Below are 16,930 nucleotides of genomic sequence, written 5' to 3'. Positions count from 1 at the left end.
GCCGGTTTTTTTTTTTGTTTTGTTTTGTTTTGTTTTTCTTAGCGCTTTTCTTGCAGGACAGGCACTGATTTGTCCAATGCTGATTCCGTAGTGACTAGAGATTCACTGTGCGCAGTTTTTACGCAAAACAAAATCTCACAGAAACTTTATTTTGCAGAAAGTGACATGATGACAAATGTCAGCAGTAAGTTTTCGGTTTTTTTTTAATGCAAGTAAATGATTTCCCTCCATCCAGCAGGCTAACAGCAGCCAGCGCGGATCCACTCTCTGCCGTGACTGCGCATCTCCGCGCAGCTTTGACGGTCACATGACTTGTCTTGTGACAACAGGAAGCCGGAATGTCAACAGTGTGAGGATGCTGCTGTGGCTTTGACGCTTTTCAATTCTTCAAACACTATTTTTAAGGACGCAGACTACAATGACTTCCATTATAAAAGAAACACAAAGGTGGGACCCCCCATGTAAAAAAAAAAAATTACATGTAACGACATTTTATCTTGTAGCAAAGCCTGAGCTACCTGTAGCATACGAAGGCATGCCGAAAGTCGATATTGTAATTTGTTGCATTAATACATGTTAGCAAAGGGTAGCTATATTTATATTTTTTACATTTTGGTGAGATTGAATTGCACAAATGCGCCTTCTTCCATTTTAGCCTTACACGTTTGCTCAGTCTGGTATGGTAACATTAGCAAGTATGTTGGTGGGCTGGAGTAAACGAGTCATACTTTGGTACAGTGGTCGAACTTATGCGCACAATGACTTAATGACACTTAAGCAGTGTCTTTGTAGAATAAAAATACTACTGGGGTGCCGGGTTAAGTAAAATCCCACAAGGATATATTTAGAGTTAAGTCTGTACAAGTTACTTAAAGTTACTTATGCTTAAAAAACAAAACTACTATAACTTGAAACTGGGCAGAAGTATTGGCCGCCTTTAAACCACTTAATAAGACAGTTGAAATCATATCATGTAATCGATTTGAATAAAAAAACTTTTACCCATTTAGACTTTCTGTTACTATATGTAGTATAGCTGCAAGAGATTTAAATATATTTTTTAAACTTTTTGATGAAAGAAAAGGCCAGTTTACGATCAAGATAGATTTAAAAAAACAAACCCTAAACAAAACAAAAAGGCCTGAACCCCTGAATCCTGCAATAAGGGGATGTGGTGTCACTACTATGCTGTTTGGGGTATTTTTCTTGCAGGTTTTGAATCTGGTTGTGAAGCAGGATCGCTGAGAAAATGGTTCTAACGGACATAGCCTGGCTGGTTTATCTGCAGCCTGTCTATTAGTATCGCAGTTTATAACGACTAATAAATTAACATTGAAAGAGTAAAGAAGAGACTGCTGAAACACCCTTCAACCATATTATGAGTGTTGATGTTGCATAACTGGTCCACCCGAGGGCACTCTGCAACTTCCCTTTTGGAAAGAAATACAAATACTACAAATGAGCCAAACTGAGTGTAAACGAGTACATAAATAACTACATACTATAAAAATTAGGGAAATATGTTTATGTTTAGTGGGTCTGAATGAAAAAAAATATCAGCCAGTATTTCAGCATGTTGGATTTTTAAATAATTGATTATCTGTATTTGTAACAGTCTTAATATTCCCGTTTCCATCAGGCTTTACTCTGTGATAACCTTTAGCCCATGTAGCCCAAGAGGATAGATCTCTTCCAGGAGCCAGTGCACTCAACCATAGATAGATGCACAGATGTCTGTCTATCTGGGATATTGTGCAGTATTAAATAAAACAATGGGAAATGATCTGGGAATAATATAACAGAAAAAAAAATCAAATTTGTAAACTAAGACTTTTCATTATTTCATGAAAGTTAATTTCATGGTATTGTCTCTTATAACAACAGTACATAAACATCTGGCAACTGAGGAGACAAGTTGTTTGACCTTTGGGATTTTAGCTGCTCAACAGTCCTGAGACTTTTTTGCCGTATTTTCTAAATCATGATGCTCCAGATGTTTTCAGTTGGTGAAAGTTCTCTTTTACTACAAAGCCGTGCTGTTGTATTAAGTGCAGTATTCAGTTTTCCATTGTCATGTTGAAATATGAGAAGGCCTTCCTTGAAAAAGTCATCATCTGGATGGAAGCATATACCCTTCAGCACTGAAAGGTATATATGGGTTTAGACATTCCAGATGTGCAAGTTGCCGGTGCACATATGCACACACATACCATCAGGGAAGCAGGCATTTGACCTTAGTGCTGATAACAAGCTCATTGATCCTTTTCTTCTTAGCCCAGATGATGTGGCGTCCATGTTTTTCCAAAAAGAATTTCAAACCTGGATTCATCAGAGCAGTTTTCCATTTTGTCTCAGTCGATTTGAATTAAGCTTTGGCGCAGAGAAGATAGCAGCATTTCGGGATCATCTTCACATGTGAATTCTTCTTATATGCTAGAGCTTTAATCTGCATTTGTGGATGGCATGGGAACTGCATTCACAGACGTATTCTTGAGCCCATGCAGTGATTTCTATGACAGAATCACGCCTGTTTTTAATTGTCCCTCGTGCACAGAGATTTCTCCAGATTCTCTTTGTGGAGATTGGTGAACTTCTGCCAATCTTTACCTCTGATAGTCTCTGTCTCTCTAAGATGCTGTTTTTGTACCCAGTGATTTTACTGATATGTTGCTAGTAAACCGAAGTAGGTGCGTAATTTTAATTTTGAGCTAGATGCTCAAATGTAGTGATGAAGAAATGAAAGACCTTTAAATTTCAGTTTTTACAAGAATCATTCATGCATCTGTCTGGCTTAAAAACATGAAATAAATTACAATAAAATCAAAACACATTATTATTAGTATTGTCCCAGAATTTTACATTCACTCTGTAGTACACAGCCTCATTTTACGCTGCTATGCACTCTTCACACTACAGCTGATGTTCTTTTTTACCTTGTGAGATCTGCTACTTTGGTACAAAACCATCAGGACTTTATGTTTTTAGTTAGAAGCACCTTTGAAATTCAATGACAGTCTGAGAGAACCATCTTTCATGCTGAGCCCTGAACTCAAATACTTAGATTAGATTAGATTAGATAGAACTTTATTAATCCCTCGGGTGGGTTCCTCTGGGAAATTCGATTTCCAAAAAAGCACAGCACCGACAGAAGTTACAGAGTTACAGAATATTATATATATATATATATATATATATATATATACACACACACACACACACACACACACACACACACACACACACACACACACACACACACACACACACACACACACACACACACATATATATATATATATATATATATATATATATATATATATATAAATACAGAGACAATATAAATAAAACTTAACTAAGAGATCTGAGAATGTCCTACATCATTGTCATTAACACGTGTGACTCTTATTTTTTTCTTAAACAGCATAAAAGAAGCAGTGACTTTCATCAATGCAATTGATGTGAACAAGTTCTCCAGACTGATCTCCCGCATCATACAGAAGCTTCATCTGAAGGTATGGAGACTGCACACTGTTATCTGTGCCAAAGATGAGAGGCTTCGCAGCACAGCTGTCGTGCATGCATAAAGACTTACTGGAGCATCGCTCACACTTGACTCTAATTAATGCACATGCAGACCTGGATCTGCAAATCTTTCTGGTTTGTCACAAGATTGACTCGTCAAACTAAATGTTTTATTCAAGGGACTCTTTGCGTGGTTTCTTTATTTTTTTTGAAGTGCTAATAGGAGGCAGTGCAACTTTTTAAAATAATAATATTTAATGAAATAGATATTTTGACATGTATCAACAGGCGATCATATTATTTAATGTTCTTATGCTGCAATTCAGCCTAGCGGATGAATTGTTTTGTTGATATTTATGAAATTAGAATGAATATTTTAACTCCTTGTTAGTTTATGCTTTGTTTTTTATTCATACAGTAGCAGTTTTTCAACCTTTTGCATGTCTGATTTCAATTGCTACAAGCCTCAGTCTATCCATGACCTACCATCCACATTAAATAAAGATTAGGGGCTTTATTTACTTAACTGGTGGCACAGTGGTACAGTAGTTAGCACCATTGGCTCACAGGCCCAGAGAGAACTTGCAAACTCAGAAGCATTCAAACCTGTGACGTTCTTGCTTTGTGGGTTATGTCCAGGTACTCTGGATTCCTCCAAAGCCATGTTCATGTTAGGTTAGCTGGCAATTCTAAATTGGCCGTTGGTGTGAATGGTTTTCTCTCTGTCTCTCAATGTTAGCCCTGATAAACTGGCAACCTATCCAGGATGTACCTCCTTTCTTACCCTATGACTACTGAGATAGGACATTGGCTTTAGCTGCTATATGACCCTGAATTGGATAAGTTGAAGAAAGCAGAGTGACAAGGACTTAACTTTGGTAATTGTGATACTGCAATGTTCCACATTTTGCTTTAAAAATATCCAAAATAAAACTATAATAAAAATCTGTTTGTTGACTGAACTGACTGTCACTCACGAGTGGCAGCAGAGGAGCTGCGCGCAGCAAAACATTAGTGTGAGTAACATGAGATTAATACTGTATGTTGCTTATGAATATAAGCTCCTTTCAAGGAAAACCTTTGTTGTTGTCAGACTTGTCAGATTAACACTGACACCCACATACTGTGTTTTAAAGCTTATTCTGAAAATGTTTTGATTGTCAAGCAGACAGTGTCTTTTCGTTCATATATTTAGTTATTATTTCAGGACGCTTTTACATTACATTGGATTTTTTTCTACACAGGGAGAGCGGACGTTCAGTGAGGAAGAGGAGGAAAAACTCCAGGCTGCTCTCTCATTGGATAAAAATGCTCTCAACCTAGTCTTGGAAACTTCTGCCTTTATATTAGAGCAAGTGAGTGGTCACATTGTTTTTCCTGCAGTGCACATAAAAAGTGACTCAAATGATGCACATTTTGCATATTTTCTAAATATCTTAATATGAGGAGATTGGCATGGAGTGTGTACTGTAGCTTTTGAATCACACAGTGAGCCTATTTCTCCACCTGGGGTCACTGTTGTGTTGCGAGTAGTTGTATTTCCAATGTTGTGTTTGGTATTAGATTAAATGGATTGTTCTTTTATAACTGTAACTGCACAATAACCCGATATAAATGAATACATTTGATGCTGATTAACACATCCTGTCCTCTTCTCTCATCACCTTTACTAGGCAGTGTATCATAATGTAAAGCCAGCCTCTTTGCAACAACAGCTGGAGATGGTCCATCTAACCCCAGAGAAGGCTGAGGTGTTCTCTCAGACCTGGGCAACTACTGGACCCGAACTGGTGGAGAAACTGAAATGTAATTTGTTTGCCCCGAAGAAGGTACAGTCTAAGGTTTTTTTTTTGTCCTCGTTAGCATCAGACTGCTTATTTTTATTTAGCAGAATATACACAGCAAACCCTTTACAGTTTGTTATTTATGTTTTACAAACAATATATCCAAACAAGAGTTTTACCACTGATGCAGAAACTACATTGCTTGTTTACAGTGCTTGTAAACCAGTTATTCTTGTCATTCATGCACCAGTTGTGCCTGTGCTGGTGTAAATGAGAAATTTCAGTTGCAGTAAGTCTGTGGAGGAACAGTAAAAGCAAGCAACACTGTACACAGTGTAATATTCTTTTGGGAACATTATTAGTGTTGATATACCTGAACTTTGACTACACCTGCTATAACGTCTTTAAAACCCAAAGCCGCCCGTTCTATTTTATTTTCATCGCGAGCCGAGTTCTATTGAATTCATAATGTGATACTGAATTGAAAATAAGCATCAGACTGTCCACATTAAGACTGACCTGCTTTTGTGTGAATTCTTTCCAGCCATATGGATAACAAAGACTTCTTTCAAAGCTCACACAAGTTGTTTCATTAATTTCTAAACTTGTTTCGCTCTATAACTTGATTAAAGAGCGACACTTCAAACAGCATTCCTTTCAGAGACGAGGGAATTAAGATCAAACGCAGAATAAATACTCAGCATGTACACATCAGTCACATTATGCTGGGGCCGTTGCTGTTGTCAGACATTTATATGTCTCACCTGCTCGTGTCTGGCAAATCTTCCCCTCGCTCCCTAATGAATTTATACATGGAAGGATGTGACAGCTATTGATCCTTGAGAATAGAGTCGTAATTATACTAATACTGTAATAATTAAATTAATATGTTTTGTCTCACATGCACATTTGAGATTAAATTGAGTCTCATATTCATACACACCATTTCTATTCAGCAGGCATCTTGTCATTTCTGCCACATGCTCATTGAACATAAAGCCATAAATTTCTTATTTCTTGCTCAATATCAAAACTGGGTGTGAAAAATAAAGCTACAAGTATTAGTCAACCAACTGAACGGTAACTGGCATCGCTTTTGATTAAGCAATTAATTGCGCGTATCAAAGAATTTGTAGAGTTCAGCCTCTGGAATATCAGGACTTGGTTCTTTTTTTTCTTCACTGATAATATCACAATTGTAAATGCAATATCTTTGGTTGGTTGGACAAAAAGCTGACATTTGAAGATCCCATCTTGGGCAATTATAAATGACATTTTCCACTGTGTTCTGGCATTTTACAGAGCAAACGACAAAACAATCAGCAGATGAATCAATAAGGAAAATAACTGCGAGATGTAGCTGTAAGCTCAGTGCTCGTGTCAAATATACGTGTGTGTGTGTCATGATTGACAAATTAAGTAAATAGTTTTTTGAATGCACAGCAGAAACGAGCAACGGTCTTACAAATAATCACAGACCGCATCACCCCAGCGATCTAAATAGTTGTGAGAACTAAATACCAAAATAATATAAATGTCACACATGTGGGAACAGGACCTCAAGTTAATCTCTATGCTTGCTACTGGCTGTTGTGTGATTGAATGGGCTATTTGCTGTTTTAATTAAGAATTAAGAATTTTTCCTTCATGTGAGGTTGTTGGGACAGTTCCTTTCATTCCCTGTTTTTTTTATCTAAAAATGAGCAAACTGACCGACGATCAAGCAGAAAAAGCAGAAATGTGTTAGAAAGCAATGCCTATGTAATGTACTATTAGAATGCTCATTTATTTTGACCGATCTTATGCAAGATAATAAAATATGCAGGTGTTTATTAAATGTATTCAGATTTATTCCTTTACATGTAAAGAAACTTAAAGACCAACGACCGCAGAGTTGTAATGTTTATTCCTGCTAATTTGAATGTTTCTGCAGTATAAATAAACGTATTTCAGTCCTTCCCCACCTCACACCTGTGCTGTGATGCATCCACAACCAATAAGTCACACATGGTTTATTATTATGGCCTCTCCCTGCATCATAAAACACTTAACTGCCCCGCCTTGACTCACCGCTGCTAATCTATCACACTGCTTCAGCTGACTGGTGAAGTGTCTGTCATTAAATCAGCCAAGCAGGTGGGGGAATTGGTGAGGTTGGTATAAGGAGACGCTGCAAGTTTTACAAGTTCACATCACATCACGCAGACCGTCTTTTTTTTCACTTTTGTTGGAGAAAAGTTTGGATGAAGGGATAAAGTAAAAGTCTACACAAATGTGGCCATGCAGCAAATAGCAGTTTTCCTTTGTCCTTGTAACAAAGCAATATGGCAAAATGTTAACACGAACAGATGAAATATTGAAAAGTCTAAATTTGTCACGGTCTCGCTGGCAGACCGTGGGGATGTGGGGAAAGGAGGACCCAAAATGCAGGACTCTACAGTGCAACAGTGTTTATTTACAGTGGTGACAATCCGAACAACAATAAATCCCCCCGTGCGATCCCAACTCCCGTTCCGTGTCTTCTCCTTTATCCCGTGCTCCGTGCTCTGTCTCCGTTCCCTGTGTACTCTCCGTGTGCTGCCTCCTGGTCGCCACAATTCCTCCTGAGGAAACACGCATACCAAAGGCAGCCGTGAGTACAAAACCTAACAGTAGACTTGCACTAACCTTGCACAATACACTTAAGACTGACGGGAAGTCACTCAACGATCCAGCGTCGAGGAGCTCTCAGCCACACTGTTTTGAAGCTCCTCTGACGAGGCTTGATCGGCGCCAGGTGTGTGTGGATTCCTGGGTGGGACCGGTCAGCTGGCAGGGCCACACCCACCAGGCCTAAAAGTGCCTGCCACGACCGCACCCTCACATACACAAGCACACACCCCTAAACACCTGACAGTACACCAACACGGAAAAACAGGACAGCAGACACAACCATAATAACAACAACCACAATAATGATAATAATAATAATAATAATAATAATAACTACAATAGTAGTCCACACTGCTCACGGACCCCGAATCCCTGGAACTGGGTCCGTGACAAAATTAGTAATAACTACTTTGGAAAAAAAAGTGCAATGCTGATTAATTTGACTAATAAGTGCTTTGGAAACATAAAACAGTAAAAAAAAAAAAGAGGGAAAAACAATGAGAAGGAAATGAAGGATAATAAAAAAATCAGGTCAAAAGTACCAAGATAATGAGGATGAGGCAGAAGTAATAATAAAATAGCAATTATTTTATGGGAAAAACACTTTTTTAAGTCTTTGAAAAGCTGCCTGAGGCTGAAGTGTGAGGCTTTATTTTTACGGTTATGTTAATTCTAAAACTCTGTTTGTGTGTTTCAGCTGGAGTATGTTGGCTGGCAGTTGAACCTGCAGATGGCTCAGTCCAGCCATGCCAGACTGAAGTCTCCCAGTGCTGTCCTCCAGCTGGGGCTCCAGGGTGAAGACTCTGAGGTATGGACACATACAGACAGTCTGCTTTTCTTATAGCTTTACTTATCTATTGTAAACATCCTATTTGCTCCAAGACTTATTGTGCACTTTGATCACAGAGCTGTTCTTTGTAAATGTCAATTAAGAGGCACCATCAGTCTTTCTCTGTTCTTTTGCTAATCCCTCTGGTCTCTGTCTTGACCCAGAGGTAGACTTGCATCTAGCTCCAGGGTAACTGTAGTGTATGGATCAGAGATCAGGGAGCTTGTTATCAGAAACCTCGTGGGTCCTTTTGTTCTCTTGAGAGACTTATTGTGTGGTTGAAATTGGTCAGTGTGTTGGGGCATTGTTTTGTTACCAGCACTGAATTGTTTGAATGCCCAGCATCTAAGCTCTGGTGGAATATGATTTAGTCTCGGCGCCTGCCTTATTGAGGTCACTAGTGAGTTTCTTCATTAAGATTCTTAATAGGCAAGTTTTACCCACAAATAGTAGGACAAATAATTAAGCAGAAATCTAATTAACCTTAAATATTTTCTCTTCTAAAGGAAAACTCCAAGAAGCATGAGCTACATATTGTTTTGACTTTTTGTTTTCTATCAAAGCATTTTCCTGTTTCTATTTATTTTTATTCAGAGTTTGTTTGGATCCCAATTAGCTAAAACCATGTACTTACTCTGATAACTGAGACCTCATGAGCCTCCCTCACTCATTTATTCTTTTTCCACTGGGAGAGGTAGAGCTCTGTAGCTGTAGTGGAAGCAATCAGAACTCAAAAGACAGTGTCTTTTTAACATTAAATGATTTTCAACCTTTGAAGTTTGAGATTTAATTGAAACATTTTCTTGAGTCTTAATGATTTAATTCTCCTAACAAGCTCAGCCTCAAACATGAACACATACTTAGTGAAATGTTGTTGATTTTATTTTATTTTATTTTTTTTTGAGAAATACTTGAAATGTATTCTGCCGACTATGAGTGGTGCACACGACTTTTGTTTGTTGGCACAGATACTAAAAATTGATTTTTGGTCTTTGGGCACTTGAACGGTTTCTTGTAAAGCAGTTTTTGTCTCAGAATGGTGAGACTGATTATCCCCACAGCCTGGATAGTGGTGTTCCAGCTGACTAGTCAAGTGTCTTTCTCGCACACTGCTTTGTATTCAGACCCTAGAGAATGTCGGCTCAGTCTGAACGTAGAATTAGGCATGACATATTCAAATTGCTGTCATCTTAAATGCGGCCCTATAGGCGTTAGCCAGAAAAAAATATGTGTTTTGCTTTATCTTTGTGAATGCAACAGCGGTACGTTATTTAATTTTTTTGTGGTTTTCTTCTGTGTTCTCCCTAGGCTTTGCAGAAGAGGTATTAATTTATTTAAATCCACTTGCACAATTTCCCTTGTGGGAGGAGATAGCTGGGGGGCTAAAACAAGGCTGGTTAAAAGTGTAACTTCACTGAACATCATTGAGGTGCACGTTCACCGTTGACCTACAGGGGGCACTGTTGCCTCACAGTTTGGTAAGCAGCCCTCAGGGGCAGTGAAGTGTCTGAGATGGATAAGATTCCTCGTTTAAGTTTGTATTAAGGTACTTTGAGCGTGCACTTTTCTTTTAAATTTCCATTGGTGCTTTCTGATTAGAGTTTCTTGACAGTAAGTTTGTTTGCTTCCAAACTCTGAGAATCCCTCAGTAAAACTTTTGAGATGTCAAAACACTGCAATGACAGAGAAGTAAATTAGTTGTGAATAGAAATGAAATTCTGCTGCAAGTGTCATACTAATTACAGCACAGATTTATAGCATCGTCACTGCTGGCTGTCTAATGGCGAGGGGAAGGGAAAACAGCAAATGGAAGAAAGCAGAGAATTAAGAGGTGACAAGGACAGAAATATTGAAATATAAAGGTGAGAGAGGGAGTGAAAACAAGTAAAACAATTAAAGAGGATAGAAATACTGAAGAAAATTGGGATCAAGAACAGAAAGCAAAAGATGTGTAAGGGGATGGCAACAGTGGCACTTTGTGTTTTATTGATTGCTTGGAACCTAAGTGGAGAGTAAGACTCTCTCATCCGACTGGCCTCCTACTTCATTAGCACTCTTCCTGAGGAGGAGGACTGCCAGGGGGCTTCACATCTCATTCTCCAAACTATATGTGATGTACAGTGTATCTGCAGTAGAGTGGATAAGATGTTAGATGGCATACTTGAAATTAAAAGTGAGTGGAGTGGATTTTTATATTTGTTTCTGTGTTTTATTGAAGTATATAATATCAGGGGAAGATCTTCATAACACCCTCTGTCTCTAAAGTGTGTGGACCAACACGGAATTTATGGATTATAGTTTCTGTTTCAATAATTGTGTGACCTCACCCATGTGAGATGATATTTTCCTCATAACTGAATTTGTATCGGGTTTGGTGAAAAGTTGCTGTTTCAGATATGAAAACCGAGGAAGCACTGCAGTACATCGGCACAAGGCATAAATGTCTTCTCATGCACTCCTTAATATTTCAGGAGTGAGAGCTCTAGTTTACCCTCATAAGGACCGGTGAGATTGGCCTCGTTCAGTGAAGGTATGACGCAAGACCTGTTGCATTGTTATCCCAGTGGGGAGGGGGCTGAGACAGAAAAATGACTTGATTGATCTGCTGTCAAAAGGAAAGAAAAGTTTGGGGGAAAACTTGATGCGAGCAGATGATGGAAGGGAGAAGATTAGGATGCAGCAGAAGGTGATAGCAAGGACAAACAATAGAGAAAAGACTACAAAGAAAACTCGAGAACGGCAACTGAAAGATGAGAGTGAGAATTTGCTGAAATTTTTTATGCAGTTTGCATTAGGCTATGTGAAGTCCTCTTAATAGTCGTGTGTATGGCATGCGACTTTCCAACAGGAAGTGTTTCTGAGCTTCTGAGAAACAGGAATGTCTGCTTTTATCTGTATTTCGAGAAGGTTTTTGTTGGCATGCTAGCTAGACTGCAGATAACCCGATTAAACATTTCCAGCTGCATAGACCTTGAGATATAAATGCATAGTTTTTTCCATTTTATGTCAGAGGTGTGTTGTTTGTGAGACTTTTGCCTTTAGAGAAATAATGATGTGTAAAACAGATACTGGCTTTCTACCCAGCATCTGCTGTATGCATACTGGACTGCTTGAGTTTGTAGAACCAAATGGACATCTCCCTTTCATTCTCCAAGTTACTGACTTTATCCTTCAGTGCAAAACTTTTTGAAAATCTTCAAATATGCCGGTAGGTTATGAATGAAAGAAATTGACAAAAAAAACCAAGATTCTTAGTTTCATAAATTTATGTATTTGCATCTCTAGTACAACAAACCAACATGCCAACAAACCAGTGTTGAAAACTTGAGGAAGTGAGATCTTTTTTTAGCCATATGTTTTCATGATCACACCATGACTGGGCCACAAAGTATTTAACAAGATATCATTATTTTTCTGTGATTATTGAATTTGTAAAAAGACACAGCTCACAGAAAGCAAACATGCAAGAGGAGAATATTTCAATAATAGATAAAAGAAAGGCAAAGATAAAAAGGGCGCTGAAAGTAAAACATTAAAGTGAATTATTCTTGAACTAAACTGCAGGAACTCTGCATTATTCACATCTTTATTTATCTTATTTATCTCTGAGGTGCGGAAACACTGGCTGCCTCTCAAAAGCAAAGGATTTGAACGCAAACCAGACAGTGTGAAAAACTAAGTAAAGTTAATGCTTTCACAGGAGTTATGAGGGTAAGTAGCAGTCATGTACTGTTTATTAAATCAAGTAGTTGTCAAGCATGGTGTTGGAGGTGTGACGATTTTAGTTTGTTCTGCAGCCACAGCAACCTCATAGTCACTGAGTCGACCATGAACTCCTCTGTATAATGTGAGGCCATCTGTCCGACAGCTGAAGCTAGGCAATATTTTGTTTTGGTACAAGACAATCATGCCAAGCATACCGGCAACAGAATGGCTGAAAAACGAAATAGTCAAGGTGTTGCAGTTGTCCGGTCAAAGTCAAGACCTCATCCTGACTTAAGTGCTGTGCCAGGACCTTAAGAGAGCTGTGGGGAAACAAATGACCTCAATAAACTGAAGCTGTAAAAAAGAGCGCGCCAAAATTCCTTCACAATGATTGAACGACTAATAAAGTTACACAGCAAACAATTCAGGTTATTTCTGCTGAAGCTGGTTTTGTTTAATCTCGGGGTTTGTTTAATCACACTAAATAAATAATGGCTTTATGTGATGTTATGTGCCATATGTTGTTGATCTGACCTAATAATAATAATAATAATGGATACTTTATTGATCCCCATGGGGAAATTACTTGTTTTTCTCTGCATTTGACCCATTCACTCAGTGAAGCAGTGCGCAGCCCACTAAGCAGGCGCCCGGGGAGCAGTGTGTAGGGACGGTACCTTGCTCAGGGGTACCTCAGGGTAGCCGTTAAGTGGATTCGAACCGCCGACCTTCCGATCATGGGGCGACCACTTTACCTACTGAGCTATCCCTGCCCCTGAATTAATTTTTAGACCAATACGAGTAGATTTTTTAAAACTTATGCCCTGTATAAAACATTTAAATTGACAGATAGTGTACCTTCATTGTGCCATGACTGTGATCATATTTAGGAACTGTGTTTGACATCGTATAGAAGAAAGATTGTCTGAATCTCAGTGTTTAGACCAGAGTGAAGCCTGAGTTTTTAGAGCACAAGAATTATTTGTACATATTCCAACTTCATTATTTGAAATTTTGGGCATGTTTTGTATTGGCAGCCATAATTTCTAAAGTATATGTATGAGACAAAAAAAAAATAAAGACACAGTATCAAACGATCCTTTTAAGCATATGATGTAAGGTAAGCATTTGCAGGGCCATTAGTCATACTCAAAATATTTGGCCACAGAATAAGCAGCTTAGTGTAAACACGTCAATCAGTTGCACTATTAATTTGTGCGGCACAACGCTTTGGGAATAGGACAGAGAGAAAACCCACTTCTGATGGAGGCTTTTTGAGGAGGCTTTAAGCACTGCTAAGGATGTAATATCCACTCACTCATTTAAAGGAGCACACTGGATCTTTTTCTGTTTTGAAAGGCTCGGATAAATAATTCGATGAAAAGACAGATATTCCATGGAGGAAAGTACAAGTGGCTATACTCAAGTGGGCACAGCCTGCATTTGTTTAAAATTTTTGTTAGCTTGTAAAACAATATTACAAATCAGCCTTTTGACCCCTTTTAGTGGTGCTACTTGCGACCACCTTAAGATAGACTGATTCATTTAAAAAACCTTTGGATGCTTAACTTTGTTTTCTAAACATAGATTCATAAAACGGAAATTCTGATGTCTTAAAATTAAAATCTTTTACCGCTCTTGGTGTCTGTCTCTATCTTTTGGCGTTAGGATGAGCCACTGCCCTGCTGACCAAAGGCTAGGGTGAAAATTATAATACGGAACATCCACTTGCAAGGCAGACTAATAAATTAAAGACAAAGGGAGAGAGGGCGTTTGCTGTGGCTGCACCCAGACTGTGGAACAGTTTACCTCCTCACGTCAGACTCTCCAAAAGCCTAGAAACTTTTAAAACCGCTCTTAAAACTCACCTCTTTTCATTGGCTTTTAGAAAGGTTTAATTTATTTGTTTTATATATTTTTATTTTATTTTTATCAGCGAGGTGTTATTACGAAATTGTGTTCTATTGTATTTTTATCTGTATTTACTGTACAGCACTTTGGTCAGCCTTGGTTGTTTTTAAATGTGCTCTATAAATAAACTTGACTTGACTTGACTTGACAGACTCTGTCGATTTTAATATTTATTGTGCACATGCTAGGCTGCAAAAGCACGGGGTAAGAGCTAGTGAGCTAATGTACCCTCTACATGCTGGCTCTGACTTCAAAGGATATCTTTGCTTGATAGCTTCAGACAGACTTGATGAGAATTGATAAAGCAAAGCTCTTCTGAGTTTTTAAGCCTCAAAGGGGAAAAAATGTACTAAATGCAGCTTTGAGACAAATCCCAGACTTTTCCCAACAGATTTTTCTTATGTTCTTCCTATGGCCTATTCAATCAAAAACTTGTAAGCGGGAATAGCTTTTCCCCTAGAGCTGGAGTTTCCACTGGACGCCACCCAAGTACTTGTTTCATTCAGTCTTGTTGTTTTTCATTTCACTATGGGGCTCAAGTGACTGGTTGATACAACACCCTGCTGGCCTTAGAGCCTCCTCACTCTAAAAAACTTTTAACGATAAAAATAAAATGTTTCTTTAAACTCAAACAGTTTTAACAAACCTAGCGATGTCCTCCCCATTATAAATAAGAGGGAATATATACACATGAAGGAGAGAAGAGGAGAAGCTCAAACTAGAGGAGGATCTTCTCTAAGTGTCTGTCACCTGAGATAATAGGAATTTGTTTTGGGGGGTTTTGTAATTTGTAATTATAAATTGAAAATGGCAAATATTTGCTATATCTGGCTTCTCAAATGTAAATGTTTGCTGTTTTTTATCGTTTAACTTTAACAGATGTTTAGTTTGATAAAAGGAGCAATTTGAGAATTTTACTGTGGGCTTCAGAAAACAAGGATTTATCACAGTTTCTGACAGTTTGTAGACTAATCAATTAATTGATTGAAAAATGTAGCTAGAGTAAGTGTAGAGAAAATACTTTCTTAATTAAAAGAAGTTCAGAGGTTAGAGATTAGGGTCAGCACCTCTGATCTCATAGAGATACAGTATTTCACTCCTGGTAATTTCAGTCCACTAACAGATTACATTTTTATTAACAAGTGTCTCCTCTGGTCCTGATTTCAATGTCTGGGCTCGCTTTAGACCTCACAATCTCAGCTTTTTGCTATATAAATCATGTTTAAATGCATCTGTCATTTTAACTGTACTCACCTGCTTCTTAAATGTCACAGAGTACAAACAGATCACTATAGTATAACACAAAACTGTAACCAAAGTAAAACAGTCAACAGTCCACTTGTTGTAGCGTCTGGAAAGGGAACAATTGAGCTTGTTTTGCGTCACTGTTCCTGAAGGATGGTGGATGATGCTGTGGTAGTTTAAACAGCTCTCAATAAAATTTGGACTCGGAAGAGCGGCTTCTTTCTCGTAGGCAGAGTGTTTCTAAGCATCAAATAAGCTTGCTGTTAATTGTGCTCATTCCTAGGCAAGTGCTTCTTTTCAGAAAGAGCATATTTCTGATTCCTGATTCACATTTCTGGGTCTTATTCTGTCTGATTCTTCCAAATTTGCATAGTTTTACTCCAGTCCACGCTTTCAGCACTTTTCCTTTTTATCGATCCCCAAATAAATTTCACGACCTACTTTTTTTTCTCTCCTATCTTTTATTTGTGATTTTTTTATGAGTGAATCTCATAAATTTGTATTATTATTTTTTTGTGTGTGTCAAGTTGTCCCTAGCTAGCTCCAAACTATAAGACAACTAAATGTAGTTTGTGGAAACCTGCTTGTTTTTCTTATCAAGGCATCCAACATGAAAGAGTTTTTTTGTTGTGTGATTCTAATTTATTTTCTCTGTTTTGGCATATAGCACCGGTGCTGTAATGACGGAGGAATGAAAGCTCTGTGCTCGAAAGCACACAACAATACACACTCGGCACACGTTTTGAGCCCTCTCGGTGAAGGCTGTGACTTTATTTATTAACACTGTGTGATGTGATTAAACATCCCTTTTTGACTTCTGCGAGGAGGTGCTGTGATCAGAGCCTCCCTGAACATCCCTGCTTGCCTCACGTGTCTCTGTCAAACCGGCATCACGAAGATGCCGGGCAAACTTTGAACGCAATTCAAAGTCCTCCTGACAAGTTACGTAAGGCCTCATTCTTGCCTCCCACATGCTGTCGTCATGTAGACCCAAAAAACAACTCATCCGGTGTAGATCCAACCTTTTCATTTTTCCATTTGAGGGATTACATGGCCCAATCAATATATTTGAGAGCTTTGATGTAAATGGTACCACGTTCAAATCCTTCACACCAAGCCACCCACCAGCCGGGAAGGACAAAAGCAGCTTTGTCTCAGTCTCTACTTGCCTTGCTCTACATGTCCCAAGATGCTTTGTTGCTTTGTGTGCACATCTTTTTAAGGGTCTCCCTTTCTCTCTCCATCTCTCTCTGTCTCGTTCTCCATCTCTCCCTCGCCC

The 16,930-nt window shown here is 38.5% G+C and overlaps 1 protein-coding gene across 1 annotated transcript in view; it reads left to right on the top strand.

Annotated features, from left to right (window-relative positions):
• The first annotated feature begins 290 nt into the window (after positions 1–290).
• The window catches only part of commd10 (COMM domain containing 10), a 67,301-nt gene continuing 50,661 nt past the window's right edge, over positions 291–16,930 (top strand). The window contains exons 1-5 of the mRNA XM_085425936.1: positions 291–447; positions 3,425–3,515; positions 4,770–4,880; positions 5,199–5,354; positions 8,659–8,769. Coding sequence (XP_085282062.1) covers positions 419–447; positions 3,425–3,515; positions 4,770–4,880; positions 5,199–5,354; positions 8,659–8,769 — 498 coding nt within the window. The 5' untranslated portion in view covers positions 291–418. The remainder of the gene's footprint in view (positions 448–3,424; positions 3,516–4,769; positions 4,881–5,198; positions 5,355–8,658; positions 8,770–16,930) is intronic.

This window comes from Rhamphochromis longiceps, linkage group LG12 (genome assembly GCF_057381845.1).
Source record: "Rhamphochromis longiceps isolate RC_006_pf linkage group LG12, R_longiceps_female_GT1.1, whole genome shotgun sequence".
Classification (NCBI taxonomy): domain Eukaryota; kingdom Metazoa; phylum Chordata; class Actinopteri; order Cichliformes; family Cichlidae; genus Rhamphochromis; species Rhamphochromis longiceps.
The sequence above is the reverse complement of the archived record's forward strand: the minus strand, read 5'-3'. Positions and strand labels throughout refer to the sequence as shown.